Here is a 16,339-nt window from a genome sequence, read left to right on the forward strand (position 1 = left end):
TTTGTCCTTAGGAGATTCAGATTTATGCACTCGACTGTGTATGAATAGTTTTAAGTTAAAGTTAAATCATAGGTTTGTCTGAATATATACAAGTCTAAGGAGAAATGTCCACCCTCAAGAACTGTCTTTTTTTTTTTTTTTTTATGAAAAATTTATATAATTTGATCAAAATTTCAAACCTCATTCTTCACTCATGCTGGATATTATTTTACTGAAAATCTTAAATGTGTATTATTTTAAATTCTGAATCTTTTTAAATGAAATAATTCGTGACAATAACACAGAGAAAACTGTGTCAGGTGTTGGACTGTTCACACTGTGTTAGAAGAATACATGTGTTGCCTTCTGAATGAAACACATGGCGACATGACATCCTGGAAGAAAAATTTCATGTTGGATATGCAAATACATTTCAAATAATCGAAAAAGCTATATATATTATTTACCAGCTGGGAGGTCCGTATCGTGAAATACCGTGACCGAGGTCATGAAAATACTGACCAAGGCCTCTGGGCCGAGGTCATGGTATTTCACGATACAGACTGACCTTAAGCTGGTAAATAATATATTTATTTTTCTCTTTACCAAATTCTAACAGAAAATGAGGGCGCCCGAAAGGGAAACCATATTTAGAACAAACCTGCTACAAGCTCGTCAAAAACCTGTTTGATAAGCTACATCAGCTTGGAATTTTCCAAAAATAAAACTTGCTTTCGCTGTGAACGCTGTCGTTATCGCTATCCATGCTGTAAAATTAATGCTATTATCCTGAGAAATGTGAAAATAAATGTTGACAAAAGATTGCTTCTATGTTTGTTGTTGTGAACGAGCGAGTTGCCAAAGGTCCATAACAGGGGTCCGTATCGTAGGATTCCGGACCGCTCGCGAGCCAATCAGAGCGCACGATTTGATGGAAACCAGACCGCAAAAAAAAGTTATTTCTAGTTGTTTTCTAGTTATTTCTCAGTTGAATCCTTTTTTATAAACTGATGAAAATATCATAGTCATTTATAATAAGGGGCGGCACGGTGGTGTAGTGGTTAGCGCTGTAGCCTCACAGCAAGAAGGTCCGGGTTCGAGCCCCGTGGCCGGCGAGGGCCTTTCTGTGCGGAGTTTGCATGTTCTCCCCGTGTCCGCATGGGTTTCCTCCGGGTGCTCCGGTTTCCCCCACAGTCCAAAGACATGCAGGTTAGGTTAACTGGTGACTCTAAATTGACCGTAGGTGTGAATGTGAGTGTGAATGGTTGTCTGTGTCTATGTGTCAGCCCTGTGATGACCTGGCGACTTGTCCAGGGTGTACCCCGCCTTTCGCCCGTAGTCAGCTGGGATAGGCTCCAGCTTGCCTGCGACCCTGTAGAAGGATAAAGCGGCTAGAGATAATGAGATGAGATGAGATTTATAATAAGTAATTAGATCACCCATTTCTTAAATTAAATGGTTTTTGATCGTGGAGTCAGGCTGGTCCAAACTGAATTAAATCGAAGTTTGGTGCAGATGCTTTATTTGTGTCACGCTTTGTGTGCCCTCCTACCTGCTGTTCAGAGGTGTAATAAAGCTGACTTAATCTCAGCGATCTCCAGACATCATGTGTTTCATCTGGGTGACTTTTTGTTGTTGTGTGTGTGCGTGTGCATACACAGGCACTGGAAGATCGTGTTACCCTGATAACACCTTCTGCTCTCTCCTTCGCTGACTCCGAGACGCCAAGCAACAAGCTGATTTACAACATCACTAAACCGCTTCCTCCAGGCCATGGTAACTTGAACCTCTGTTATAGCTTAATATGATTCACACCAATAGCTCTGAGAAACACTGTGCCAGCAAGCTGTGAAAGGAAGCTTTACAAAATATCCGTGAACAATTCGGTGGTATTCTGAAAAGCTTTTTCTTCTGTTTGTTTTTACGTTGTATCTTAGGAAATTTCCATATGTGCTTTTGGAACTGGTAGAAACACTGGTCAGTTATTAACCTTTTAATAGCGCGCATCCTCTCTGTAGATCTAAATTTCATTCCTTGCTCTAAAAAGTATATACGGTACCTTCTTATTCGTGTCGCTGTCGTTACTGCCTAATGTTTTAAGAAGGATAACCTGAGACTGTCAGATTAAAAAGGGTTGTTGGTTCCCTTATTTGTCACTGTTTGGTATTTGATTTAAAAATAGGAGAATATGGACAATGAATAGTGAAATAAAAGGGAACTTTGATACCAATATACCTACAATAAGAGATTGTCCTACACAGCTTGAAGAGTATCAGACAACTGCGTATGAGGGGTTGGGTTTTTTTTTTTCCTTTTCTTTTGAATCCTGATTCAGCATGTCATTGTGGTAGAGATCCACTGAAAAGCTTCTGTGTTTCTTTCAGGCACTCTGGAGCATGGGGACAGGCCGTACACTCATGTCCGCTTTTTCACGCAGGCCGATGTAGATGCTGGAAAAATCATCTACAGGCCACCACAGGCTCCATCCCATCTGCAGGAGCTTTACCAGTACTCCTTCACTAGTAAGTCACTGGAAAAATACAAGAACTATATCAGAGCCTTAGCCTTTACATCTTACAGTGGCGCTTGAAAGTTTATGAACCCTTTAGAATTTTCTATATTTCTGCATATATATATGACCTGAAACATCATCAGATTTTCACACAAGTCCTAAAAGTAGATAAAGAGAACCCAGTTAAACAAATGAGACAAAAATATTATACTGGGTCATTTATTTGTTGAGGAAAATGATCCAATATTACATATCTGTGAGTGGCAAAAGTATGTGAACCTCGAGGATTAGCAGTGAACTTGAAGGTGAAATTAGAGTCAGGTGTTTTCAATCAGTGGGATGACAATCAGGTGTGAGTGGGCACCCTGTTTTATTTAAAGAACAGGGATTTATTAAAGTCTGATCTTCACAACACATGGTTGTGGAAGTGTATCATAGTACGAACAAAGGAGATTTCTGAGGACCTCTGAAAAAGTATTGTTGATGCTCATCAGGCTGGAAAAGGTTACAAAACCATCTCTAAAGGGTTTGGACTCCACCGATCCACAGTCAGACAGATTGTGTACAAATGGAGGAAATTCATGACCATTGTTACCCTCCCCAGGAGTGGTCGACCAACCAAGATCACTCCAAGAGCAAGGTGTGTAATAGTCAGCAAGGTCACAAATGACCCCAGGGTAACTTATAAGCAACTGAAGGTCTCTCTCACATTGGCTAATGTTAATGTTCATGAGTCCACCATCAGGAGAACACTGAACAACAATGGTGTGCATGGCAGGGTTGCAAGGAGAAAGCCACTGCTCTCCAAAAATAACATTGCTGCTCGTCTGTAGTTTGCTAAAGATCACGTGGACAAGCCAGAAGGCTATTGGAAAAATGTTTTGTAGACGGATGAGACCAAAATAGAATTTTTGGGTTAACGGAGAAGCATTATGTTTGGAGAAAGGAAAACACTGCATTCCAGCATAAGAACCTTATCCCATCTGTGAAACATAGTGGTGGTAGTATCATGGTTTGGGCCTGTTTTGCTGCACCTGGGCCAGGACGGCTTGCCATCATTGATGGAACAATGAATTCTGAATTATACCAGCAAATTCTAAAGGACAATGTCAGGACATCTATCCATGAAATGAATCTCAAGAGAAGGTGGGTCATGCAGCAAGACAACGACCCTAAGCACACAAGTCGTTCTACCAAAGAATGGTTAAAGAAGAATAAAGTTAATGTTTTGGAATGGCCAAGTCAAAGTCCTGACCTTAATCCAATCGCAATGTTGTGGAAGGACCTGAAGCGAGCAGTTCATGTGAGGAAACCCACCAACATCCCAGAGTTGAAGCTGTTCTGTACGGAGGAACGGGCTAAAATTCCCCCAAGCCGGTGTGCAGGACTGATCAACAGTTACCGGAAACGTTTAGTTGCAGTTATTGCTGCACAAAGGGGTCACACCAGATACTGAAAGCAAAGGCTCACATACTTTTGCCACTCATAGATATGTAATATCGGATCATTTTCCTCAATAAATAAATGACCAAGTATAATATTTTTGTCTCATTTGTTTAACTGGCTTCTCTTTATCTACTTTTAGGACTTGTGTGAAAATCTGATGTTGTTTTAGGTCATATTTATGCAGAAATATAGACAATTCTTAAGGGTTCACAAACTTTCAAGCAGCACTGTAAGTTTTGTATGAGTGTTAGACATGGCATATTCCTCAAAACAGCAAATTTTAAGCCTTATGTTTATATCCTACTGAGATACATGGCTTCGTGTCTTCACACACACAGTTTCAACATGTAGTACCTCAAAAAATACAGGAAAACTGTCCAGGATTCTACACAATAGGTGTAGTACTGGTTTCTACTGCACATTACACTCATCGTTGTTGTTGTTGTTGTTGTTGTGGATGTTGTACCTGTAGTACTAGTAGTAGGAAGGGTAGTAGTCATGACAGTAATAGTACTGGTAGAGCTGTTAGTAGTAGTAGAAGTAGTAGGCATCAAGGAAATCACTAAACAAGTCATAATCCTCATGCTTTTAAACATTTTATGTGTTTTTCATAGTGTAAATGTTATTCTGTCCACATTCACTGGATATGAGCAATCACATGCTCTGATTGGTTACTCCACTACCAGGCTATCAGCTCATATACCGTGAGTAGAGAAAAACAAAATGGCGGAGCGTGTTCCTGAACCAACCGAGGACGAAATAAAAACTCTACTCGAAAACAAAACCACAAAAAAATAACAAAATATGGAATAAAGGTATTTGATGGTCAGAACATATCTCTTTTTTTTTTCCCAAGAATTATTATAGCATTTTTCACAAATTCCGACTGTCATTTCGCCGGTTTGTTTACATTCTGAGCGGAAATTATTTTGTCGGACGTTTTGTATAAAGTTTTTATTTATCTAATTTGCAAAAAATAAAAATGCTCCGTTTCTGAAAATCCAGTGAATGTGGATAAAATAAAACAGTTATTCCACTCAATCTCATCGTACGTGGCTTATAGCCAACTCAGCGCTACTCACCTTGTCGGCTATCAGCTCATGTACAACTCTATTTCGTGGAATAACTGTTAAATGTATATTTTCTCAGTATATGCTCAGTGTTATACTGTATTGCTTTTTAGGCATGTACTGGTATTTTAAACAAAATTAAATGTCTGAATTGAAAAATTACTATAATATTGTAATACTGGGTCTCAGAATGCCCTAACACACACACACACACACACACACACACACACACACACAGGTAAGCTGCTGTCTGAAAAGTTAATAAATATTTATGGCCCAGATTTAACCAATATTGCCTTACTATTTTTGAACTAAGCTGTCTGCACTGCATTATTGGCAATTTAAACGGTTATTGACTTTTGAGTGAACCTCACCAACCCTGAAAGTTTTGTGTTCCTCCACAACTATTCGACTCACAGTGTTCCATTTCTGCAGGCCTGCCAGATTCAGTGAACTTCCATTTCACAGGTATATTGCCTCAGCAGCTTTCTCAACTCCCCTTTTCATCTCTTTGTCTCTCTCTCTCTCTCTCTCTCTCTCTCTCTCTCTCTCTCTCTCTCTCTCTCTCTGTGTCGCTCAATGTATTAATCTCTGCCAGCCTTCAAGCCTTCCTTCACACACAGTAACCTAATCTTTCTTCAGCTTTCACTTCCATGGTCATTATATGTGGGACTCAGTCTGCAGGTTATGACTTATTTTCCCTTTCCTTCATCTTTCTCCCTTTCCATCTTCTATCATACTATATGTCTTTCTCTCTCCATCATTCTCACAGGATGGCTGTGAATTCGAGCTAGATTTCTAAACAAACCCTCTGACTCCCAGTGTCTGTCAGTTTGAAATTGAAATGTTTTAATGTGTAGACGTGATATTAAGGGTGGGGGAGTGATATTGTGTTTTGTGTACTATCTAGGCTTGAGTTATAAAATATGGGAGTATTAAAGGATAAATACAGTTAGATGCCAAGTCTGGGGGAAATAATTTAAACATAAGGAGATTGTTCACATCACATTGTTGCAGTAGAATAACAATGATCACAAATGAATTATCAGCAGCAGAACATGTATTTTTCTGTTAAAATTGAAAACAAGTATCTCATCTCATTATCTGTAGCCGCTTTATCCTGTTCTACAGGGTCGCAGGCAAGCTGGAGCCTATCCCAGCTGACTACGGGCAAAAGGCGGGGTACACCCTGGACAAGTCACCAGGTCATCACAGGGCTGACACATAGACACAGACAACCATTCACACTCACACTCACACCTACGGTCAATTTAGAGTCACCAGTTAACCTAACCTGCATGTCTTTGGACTGTGGGGGAAACTGGAGCACCCGGAGGAAACCCACGCGGACACGGGGAGAACATGCAAACTCCGCACAGAAAGGCCCTCGCCGGCCACGGGGCTCGAACCCGGACCTTCTTGCTGTGAGGCGACAGCGCTAACCACTACACCACCGTGCCGCCCCTGAAAACAAGTATAATGCAGGCTAACACACCTTTTCAAAAGTGTGTAACTTTTCTTATCTCTTTTCACCCAAGACCTGACAGGGGTCCAGATTTAATAATAATTGGTTGTAGTTACTGAATAATTAAAGTTAAGAGGAAACAATGGCTAATAAGATTTAAATATAAAAGGGTAAACAGTTGCAGATATTTGCAGCTTTCAGTTAAAAACTGTTGGTTGACGACAGACCACTCGATTATTTGTTTTCTTTGTGTCAACTTTACAATGGTGTTTATTTGAAAATATTGCTTAATTTGATGTTGTAACCAGTTTCCTTATCCCCAATTTCTGTTCCAGGCCTGAATTAAGGTTCAATTTAGTAAAATAGGCAAATTTAATCAAGCGTGTTACTTATGTCAAGTCAAGTTTATTTGTACAGCGCTTTTAACAATAAACATTGTCGCAAAGCAGCTTTACAGAATTTAAATGACTTTTAACATGAGCTAATTTTATCCCTAATCTATCCCCGATGAGCAAGCCTGTGGCGACGGTGGCAAGGAAAAACTCCCTCAGACGACATGAGGAAGAAACCTCGAGAGGAACCAGACCCAAAAGGGAACCCATCCTCATTTGGGCAACAACAAACATGACTATAACATTAACAGTTTTAACATGAAGACAGTTTTGTTGATGTTGTAACTCTTCACTGATGGAAACTTGAGTGCAGAACTGTTCATGACAACTGCAGTCCTAAAGTTAGCAAGTCAACTGTAGTCTTCAGCCATAAAAGCATTACTGAAAGTGTCCAGAGCGTGTTCCAAGTGTGACTCTCACACTTGTCCATATGGGGCCGTCCTCTACAGGAGCGATGTGTTGAGACTCCAACCAGACGTAGGGCATCAGGGCATAACTTGTGTTAGTGCATGTCTGCATGCCGATATTCTGTCATTCTCAGGAACAAGAAGGTACTAAAACTTTGCACAGCAAATTTCTGCACAGTCAAAATCGAGCCATTGAGCACTTTTTGAGGGATATTTTTTTTTTATTGCCTGTCTCTACTCATTGTGCCTGTGCATTAGGGTTATGACTGTGAAAGTGTTTTCAAAATTTCTACTTTCCTGATGTTGCATTTGGTGAACTTTTACTCATATATTACTTTTTTGAAGTTATTTTTATTGGGTCATGCAAAAACCTCCCGCACCCAACATCACCTCACTTTTGATAAATTAAATTTGTATTAATTAACAATTATTATTACAACAATTGTTAAGCAATTTATTGTTATATAAAAGTACTTTACACATCTTTCAATGAATTTATTTTATAATCATGATTTATTTATTTAATATACATGTATTTATCAAAAGTGAGGTGATGTTGGGTGCGGGAGGTTTGTGCATGACCCAATAAAAATAACTTCAAAAAAGTAATATATGAGTAAAAGTTCACCAAATGCAACATCAGGAAAGTAGAAATTTTGAAAACACTTTCACAGTCATAACCCTACTGTGCATATATTTAAATACATAGGCCACAGTACTCCTCAAGTGCACATGACAATTTGGTTATCTATAAGAAATATGTGAAAAGGAGCTGAATTTAACAGTCCATTTGCCATATCATCCTAGCTGATGGTTTCTTCCTTTTTCATTGTCTCTCCTAACAGCTGCTGCTGTTCACGCTCACGTAGAATGACATATGGTGACATGAATTGCTTTTAAATTGAATGGGGCCAACTCTAGCTGATTGCTCTCTCCCATCTCATTTATCCATTCAACCTTGTTGTTTCTATTGTTTTGGTCTCTTTGCTATCCATATCCAATGCTCATCTTTGCTTCCTGGGCAACACTCTTTAGATGCCCTTGGCAGTTTATAATAATTGACAACCCATAACCTGTGTTTACATTGTGTACGCTGTTATGTATTCTTCATTGAGAGAGCAGTTTTGCTAGTTTTCTTTTCAAGTTAAATGTTGCAAAAGATGAAGTCGTAAAGTTTTGTTTATTATTATTTACGTTTAGGTTGTTGCAGTGCTATCATTGCACAGATGAATGTGTGAATGCTCATTTTGTATGTTTGTTAGTGTAAGGTAATGTCTTAACCACTTGTCTTACATGTTCCAGTGTCTGATGGACAGAATACTACCCCTGAGATGGACTTTTCCATCCTGTTGTTGGCCAATCATCAGCAACCTCCAGTTTTTCAGATCTTGGACCCAGTGCTGGAGGTTAGCCTGGGAGGCAGAGCACCAATCGGTAAAATACATATTTAACAACATGGTCCAGCCTAGTTAATATTAATTAGAGAACCATTTGTGTATAATCCATTGGTGAAAAGCTTCCTCCAGTTCTCTAGTTTCAGGGTAAACTGGGTTAAAAAGGAATGTTCTTCAAAAAAGGGGAAAAAAATGATTAAACTTGTGGTTCTGCTTGGCGTGTAGGTGGTCAGCAGTTGGCAGTGACAGATGCAGACACTGCACCAGATGAGCTCGAGTTTGAGCTAGTGGAGGGTCCAGTGCACGGAACCCTGCTCAGGGTGGATTTTGGCTCTCAGACCCCAATGGTTAATGGTAGGTCTTTTCAAATATCATCCATGTGTCTTCTAGTACATTCATAGGGGGGGAAATGTTCCTTCTTCAGGAACCATAAGAGATTCTCTACAAGATCGTACAACATAGTTTTCCTCTGTCAGACAGGGTATTTAGAAAGCTAAGAACCCTTAACTATCCAAAGAACCCTTGAAGAACCAATTAGTAAGAGTGTATGTTCTGTGGTTCAGAACATCTCAAACTTTTGGGAAAAGACAATTAATTGTAGTTCCTGTGAAAAGATGTTCAATCGGATTTCAGAACCAGATGTACATGTTCATGATGGCACAAAAAATTTCCTATAAAACAACTGCACAAGAATTTAAATCTTGGTCCATGTCTGTGCTAAATCTTTGGACCAGGTGACACCTTCACCTTCAGTGACATCACCAGGAATGTCCTTCAGTATGAACATTCTGGTCTCACCACTGAGGAGGACACCATGATCTTCTCTGTAACGGATGGCATGTCCATGACGTCCACCACGGTGCAGGTGACTGTCTTGGAGGTCAGTGGAGATGGTCCAAGACGTGACCCGAAGGCCTTGCTGTCAATGGAAGTGGCAGAGAAGAGCAGCACAGTCATCAGACGCTCGCATCTGGCTTATGTGGTGAGAGAATGTGGATTATTTGGAATGAATTCTTTGATAATTAGATGTGCATTGTATTCTGTCTTGCTTTTTTAGAGTTTTATACAGTAAATATTTTACCATGCCAGTTTTTCAGTAGTTCATAAACATTACCAAGGGAAAAAGTTCAATTGGTCTATGTTCCAAACCATATCTTTAGGACAATGACTCCTCAGATGATAAGATTCGTATCCAGCTTGTTTCGGTGCCCATGTACGGGATCCTTACCAAGACAAATTCTGCCTCAGATCATGAAGAACTCAATGAGTATTCTTCCTTCACCATGGAGGACATCAACCACCACAAGATTCGGTACCGTTATATAATTTATAGTGATAATGAATTGTTACTGACAACATTCATGTCAGCTTTGTATTGCTTTAAAAAAGCTTTTCACACACAAATGTGGTGCCAGGTCACGTTGTTAGAACATTATGCTCACTGATGCATTTTAATTTGCATTTCTTATAGCCATTATTATTTGCATTGCTGTATTACTTTAATGATGAACACAAATGCACCATACCATTGATGAAATAATGTCTGCTGTTCCAGACTGGGTGATTTAGTGAGCAGTGTTTGTGCATAGAAATAGAAAAATAGAATGTTGTTATTCAGTGCATGAAATTTAACACTATTATGTGAATGTGGAGAGATGCACAGTAAATTACCACAATGGCCTCAAAATTGTGTTAAGTGTTTCTCCAGTGAGGTGCTAAAAGCTACTGAGAAGGTTTTCTTCATGAAACCCAAAATGCATATACACATTTATTGATACACAAGCAGAGCTGATTATTGGCTCGAATGCAACTGAAATAAAATTGCAGTAAGTTTCTTCTGCAAGTGAAACAAAACATTGTCTTTGCTCGGAAAGTTTGGTCTTTGGTCAGAAAAGTATAGTTAGACTTGTATATGGGTCCGTCTCAGAAACTGGTCTCTCATTTGGGACATTATGGTCAAAAAATAAATTTTCTAATTTTACAATTTTTTTGCATTTACCCAACACTCAATGTTTCTTTTGTCATGTTTAATAAGAATAAAGATAGCATCTTGCTTTATCTGGCCTCCACTGTGGGAATTTTTTTTTTATTACAATTCAAATGCTTTTGTAAAATTGATTTACATATAAAATAACTACATCATGAAGAATTAAAGCCCCTCCTTCACAGATGAGTGAAAATATTGAACAAATTTCCTCTTTTTGATTGCTTGGGTTAAAAATGCCAAGTTATGATGAATGAATTGATTATTCACTTAAATATGAATAATATGATACATTTTGGGTATTTGATATGGCGAAATGGGACACAATGGAAAAATCAAGAACACACCGGAAAGATGAGAATAACGGCGCTGGTAAAAGAACAGCGACTGTACCGGCTGAAGGTCGCGCGGGTCTCTGCTGCGGCACGCGAGCAACGGGACATCACTACCGCACCGGACGGAGCGCGAGGCGGGGGCGGGGCAAAATGACTGGCTGTAGATTCCATCAAAAGTTAGATCTAAATTGACCATGGTTGCAAAATATTGGCTAAAAATACGCAAACACTACGAAATATGAAAGTAAGATGAAAAGGAAACATTCTATTGCCTTATACTGCAAAACAAAATAAAACTGTCAAAACTCACCTTTTCAGTGATAACGTCCGAACAGATCACCCGCGTAACAAAGACCGCAAATGGAAGCACGATCAACTTCTAACTGTTGGAGTGGAAAATTCCATTTTACACATGCAAATTGTTAATGTGCGTCCTTCCCCGCACACAAATAACACGCTATGGTAAATAATAGACCACAACTCATTTTATAGCTCAGAAATTCATACAGGACCAGCTACCATCGTAACATATTCTGTAAGAAACAGATTCTATACCTAACTTTCAGCTTTCGTTTTAAAAAACAAAATCTCAGATTTATAGCTAAATTTTTATATGGCGTAATGATTTTAAGTTACTAATTTTGGTGAGGTCGTGACCTTGACCCTGAGGCTTTCCGTTTAGATCAAAACACACGATCGTATTGGTTTTGGGTCTGCGGAAAATGGAGTTACAATGGTGATCAAATATTTTGCATGATGTTTTATTACGATTATAATTATTCTGTGAGCGCACCAACCTTAGGTGTATAAAGTTACAACTTAAAATACAATTAGTGATAACTGTAGACTTTCCAGTGGACTACAACCTTTTTAAGGGAATGCGATGTAGTCAACCATTTATCATGTCCCAGATCAAGCCGCCATTTTTCCACAAATTTACAGAATTTTTTGCCAAATTCTGAATAGAGTATTCACATCAAATATTTAGTTTTATCTGTATTATTTATTTCATCATTTTATTTCAAATTAAAATCAACATCACCATTCAAGACCATATAGTTTATTGACTGAGAGTATATTTAGTGGGGGACCCCCACAGTACCCAGTTTCTGAGACAGACCCATATACGTATATGTATGTTCTCTATATCCGAGTATTCTTGATCTATCTTCTTTTTACTCATAACATTTTCATGCAGTCTAGCAAAAGTAGTTTGACTAACCATTTGACTAGCGCCATTAATTAACTGCGTATTCCATGTCACCATCATTAAATAGCTACTATCTTTATGAGTACATATACTGTTGCTGTAGGCACAAATGAAATAATTTGGTGTGTGCACTGTGCAAATAGGTATGTCACATCATTTGATACCGGTAACCACCCTGTCACCGATATCTTCCACTTCATTGTCTATGATGCTAAGAACAACCGCCTAGACAACCAGATGTGCACCATTACCATCACCTCTGTGCAGAGACAACCACCTGTAGTCACTGTACGCAGTGGTATCAAGGTTAGCATTCTCTCCAACTCACTCACTGTTTTATTGTCTGAAATGCTTTGAAATCAAGGGGGCACTTTTCTGGGTTTTCAGGTCCAGGAGGGAGGCCGAGTCCAACTGTCAGCCAATCATATCATCGCATCTGACCCAGACACATCACAAAAGGATCTACTTGTGTGGTTGATTAGTCCTCCAAAGTATGGCTTTATTGAGAATACAAAACGAGGTGGGTTTTAAATATGAGTAGTTTGCCTCGGAAAGCTTGCTTTAATACATGGCACACTACCTGGCATGAACCATAGAACGTGTAGAATGCACAAGGCCCCAAGGATGCGCACACAACCCATGAAATGTAAACAGCTAAAAAAAAAAAGTACAAATAAGGGGACTATTGACTGAACTGATGAGCTGCAAATGATACAGAAGCTTGCATTTCTAACCATCATTATTTGATCAAATTGTCATATTCCAGATGGTTTTAGTATGCATGTCATTGGACTACAAGAGACAGGAGAAGACAAGAAGCCTTTATCACATGGACACTCAAGCACAGAATTAAGCACACAGTGAAATTCCTCCTCTGTATTTAACCCATCTGAAGCAGTGAGCACACACATACCCAGAGCAGTGAGCAGCTATGCTACAGCACCCAGGGAGCAGATGGGGGTTAGGTGCCTTGCTGAAGGGCACCTCAGCCTAACTTCAGGCCATGGCTGCCCCATGTTAACCTAACCACATATCTTTGGACTGTGGAGGAAACCGGAGACATGCAAACTCCTCCACACAGAAAGGCCCCTGTCGACCACTGGTCTCAAACCCAGAACCTTCTTGCTGGGAGGCAACAGTGCCAACCACTACTACTTCTTTTGGCTGCTTCCGCTTAGGGGTCGCCACAGCAGATCTTTCGTCTCCATTGCTCCGTCTTCTGCATCCTTCTCTACCACTTTCATGTCCTCTCTCACCATATCCATGCATCTCCTCTTTGGCCTTCCTCGTTTTCATGTGCCTGGCAGCTCCATCCTCAACATTCTCCTTCCAACATGCTCTGCATCTCTTCTCAGGATGTGCCCATACCATCTCAGTCTCATCTCTCTTAGCTTAATTCCCAAGCTCTCCACACTTGCTGTCCCTCTGATGTGCTCGTTCCTTATCCTGTCCAACCTGGTCACTCCCATCGCAAACCTTAACATCCTCAACTCCGCCACCTCCAACTTTGCCTCCTGTCTCTTCATTAAGGGTACGGTCTCCAATCCATACATCACAGCTGGTCTCACTACTGTCTTATACAGCTTACCTTTCACTTTTGCTGGAACTTTCCTATCACAAATGACTCCCGAAATCCTTCTCCAACTGCTCCACCCTGCCTGCACTCTCTTTGTCACTTCACTATCGCAGCCCCCATTTTCCTGCACAGTTGACCCCAGGTACTTGAATTCACAAACTTTCTTTACATCTACTCCTTGCATCTTCACTACACTCTCATCCCCGTTCTCATTGATGCAGTGGTTAGCACAACAGTGCCAACCACTGCACCACCCTAAATCCTTCTGGGTCCCCCATGTAGCCTGGACCCTGAGCAGCTTCCCTGATTATCCCTCCATAAGAGCAGGGTTGTAATACACCAAATATCAATTAAACTTTGTCCGTGTCTGCTTGGCCATCATCAGCCCCCAGAGTTTGTGTTCCCCTTTTGAAATTTTCTTTTTTTTTTTCCTCTCAGCACAAATTCTTTGAGCTGTGTTGCTGATTTTCATCATCACCCCCCAACCACCACCACCACCACCACCACTCTTATCCTTGACATTAGGGGTTTGGAGCTGAGTTTTTGTAAAGCTGCTGCTGTTAAAAGGTTCACTGAAAATTCCTTCACAAATCAGATTGAAAACCTCTATTTTGCATTCATTCAAGTTTGTCCGAGTGCTGTCTGAAAGCTGAGTTTTACCAGTCTGTTCACGAATAGAGGGCTTATTGACAATGTTCAAAAACATAATGTTGTAAAAATTTGAGAGAACTTGGCCATTTTTATTCCGGGTTCCTGTTTGGAGAGCTGAAAATGAAAAGGAACTGACAAGTGTATAAATCATGAACGGATGCTGAATCATGGTGGCTTTTTTCTCCTACAGCTTGAAAGGAAGCTAATTTTTCATCATGCACTCAGAAGGAGTGCTGTCTGGTTACTCTGTTCTACATTGTTGTACAGAACACTTGTTTTGTCTTATTCCCCCTTTTTTTTTTGGATGATAGTTGATAATATAGGGGGCGGCACGGTGGTGTAGTGGTTAGCGCTGTCGCCTCACAGCAAGAAGGTCCGGGTTCGAGCCCCGTGGCCGGCGAGGGCCTTTCTGTGCGGAGTTTGCATGTTCTCCCCGTGTCCGCGTGGGTTTCCTCCGGGTGCTCCGGTTTCCCCCACAGTCCAAAGACATGCAGGTTAGGTTAACTGGTGACTCTAAATTGACTGTAGGTGTGAATGGTTGTCTGTGTCTATGTGTCAGCCCTGTGATGACCTGGCGACTTGTCCAGGGTGTACCCTGCCTTTCGCCCGTAGTCAGCTGGGATAGGCTCCAGCTTGCCTGCGACCCTGTAGAACAGGATAAAGCGGCTACAGATGATGAAATTAGATGAGATTTTGTCTTCCATAGCTGCATTTTGACTTAAATCCTTGTGAAGTGTGTTCATAGCCTGGTCTTAAAGTTCGTGGTTTGACTAGATACACTCCTCCTGTGTCCACAGCTGGGTCGGTTGGTGAAGCTCATGTAATCAATCCTGATGTCCCGTTCACAATTGAGGACCTCACCTCAGACCACATTTTCTATGTTCAAAACGTCCACAAAGCAAATGTCCACCAAGATGTCTTTAGCTTCTACATTAGTGATGGCTCCAGCCAGACAGAAGCTTTCGATGTCACCATTGATATCCAGGTATCACGGTTTAATTTTTTTTCCTTAAAACCTTTCAAATGGTGTTCAGTGCACATTATATGATATCCAAGTTTGCTGGACACATTAGTTGAATCACACTGTCAAATCCTGTAGCAGGAAGGACAGAGTTAATTTAGTGAGTGTTTCAATTTTTAAAAATTTCAGCACACTAATGAAGACCGAGTCCCAGTTATCTCTGTGAACAGCATCCATGTGGAGGAGAACACGGGCGTCGTCATCACCAATTCCTCCCTCAGTGTGTTGGATCTGGATACACCAGAAAATGAGATTGTGCTTACCATCATCAAAAAGCCTTCCTACGGTCTGTTTCCTTCTTCTTCATTTTTCTTTGCTTTTTTTTCCTGTCTCAGTAAATATAGACTGTTTTATGTGCTGTGGGGTTTTTGTCCGTTTTGTGCTCTCTGCCTACTCAGTGTATATTGTAAAACATATTTGCAGTAACATATCGGTCTTCAGAAAAGCTTACTGTACAGTATATAATTAAGCAGTCCTAAAAATATCTTTGTTTCTGTCCCTGTATGCCTTAGAACAGATCTTGAAAGTCGACTGGTGAGGCAATGAAAGGTCAACGTTATTACTTTTATGGCTACTGTGTCAAGAAGGATTCAGCATTTTTACTCTTTTCAAGAGGCGGTATTATGAATCATTTCTGAGAAATGTCACGACCTAATGTAGCTGATGTATGCCTAAAATAATACAGGACAGGAACAGTGCTGGTTCACAAAAAAAAGAAAGAAATTAAAAAAAAACACAAAAGCCAACAGGGAGAGATCAGAACTCTGGCTTTATTGGATTGTGTGAGGGGGTTGTGTTTTTGTGCTTGACTGCGCTGAGTAATAAAATGTGACAGGATTTTCTGTAAATGTATATGGTGTATACAGAGGTGCCGACATCTATGGTTTAGCCGTAGCA

At 40.2% G+C, this 16,339-nt stretch overlaps 1 protein-coding gene across 2 annotated transcripts in view; it reads left to right on the plus strand.

Moving 5' to 3' along the window:
- fras1 (Fraser extracellular matrix complex subunit 1) overlaps window positions 1-16,339 on the plus strand; it is a 311,268-nt gene that overhangs the window by 220,319 nt on the left and 74,610 nt on the right. For both annotated transcript variants that reach the window (XM_060907238.1, XM_060907239.1), the window contains 11 exons: window positions 1,641-1,755; window positions 2,364-2,501; window positions 5,443-5,475; window positions 8,574-8,705; window positions 8,891-9,019; window positions 9,400-9,647; window positions 9,826-9,977; window positions 12,338-12,500; window positions 12,582-12,714; window positions 15,219-15,406; window positions 15,572-15,728. In XM_060907238.1, the coding sequence (XP_060763221.1) occupies window positions 1,641-1,755; window positions 2,364-2,501; window positions 5,443-5,475; window positions 8,574-8,705; window positions 8,891-9,019; window positions 9,400-9,647; window positions 9,826-9,977; window positions 12,338-12,500; window positions 12,582-12,714; window positions 15,219-15,406; window positions 15,572-15,728 (1,588 nt within the window). The remainder of the gene's footprint in view (window positions 1-1,640; window positions 1,756-2,363; window positions 2,502-5,442; window positions 5,476-8,573; window positions 8,706-8,890; window positions 9,020-9,399; window positions 9,648-9,825; window positions 9,978-12,337; window positions 12,501-12,581; window positions 12,715-15,218; window positions 15,407-15,571; window positions 15,729-16,339) is intronic.

The sequence above is a fragment of the Neoarius graeffei genome, chromosome 24, assembly GCF_027579695.1.
Source record: "Neoarius graeffei isolate fNeoGra1 chromosome 24, fNeoGra1.pri, whole genome shotgun sequence".
In the NCBI taxonomy this organism is placed as follows: Eukaryota; Metazoa; Chordata; class Actinopteri; order Siluriformes; family Ariidae; genus Neoarius; species Neoarius graeffei.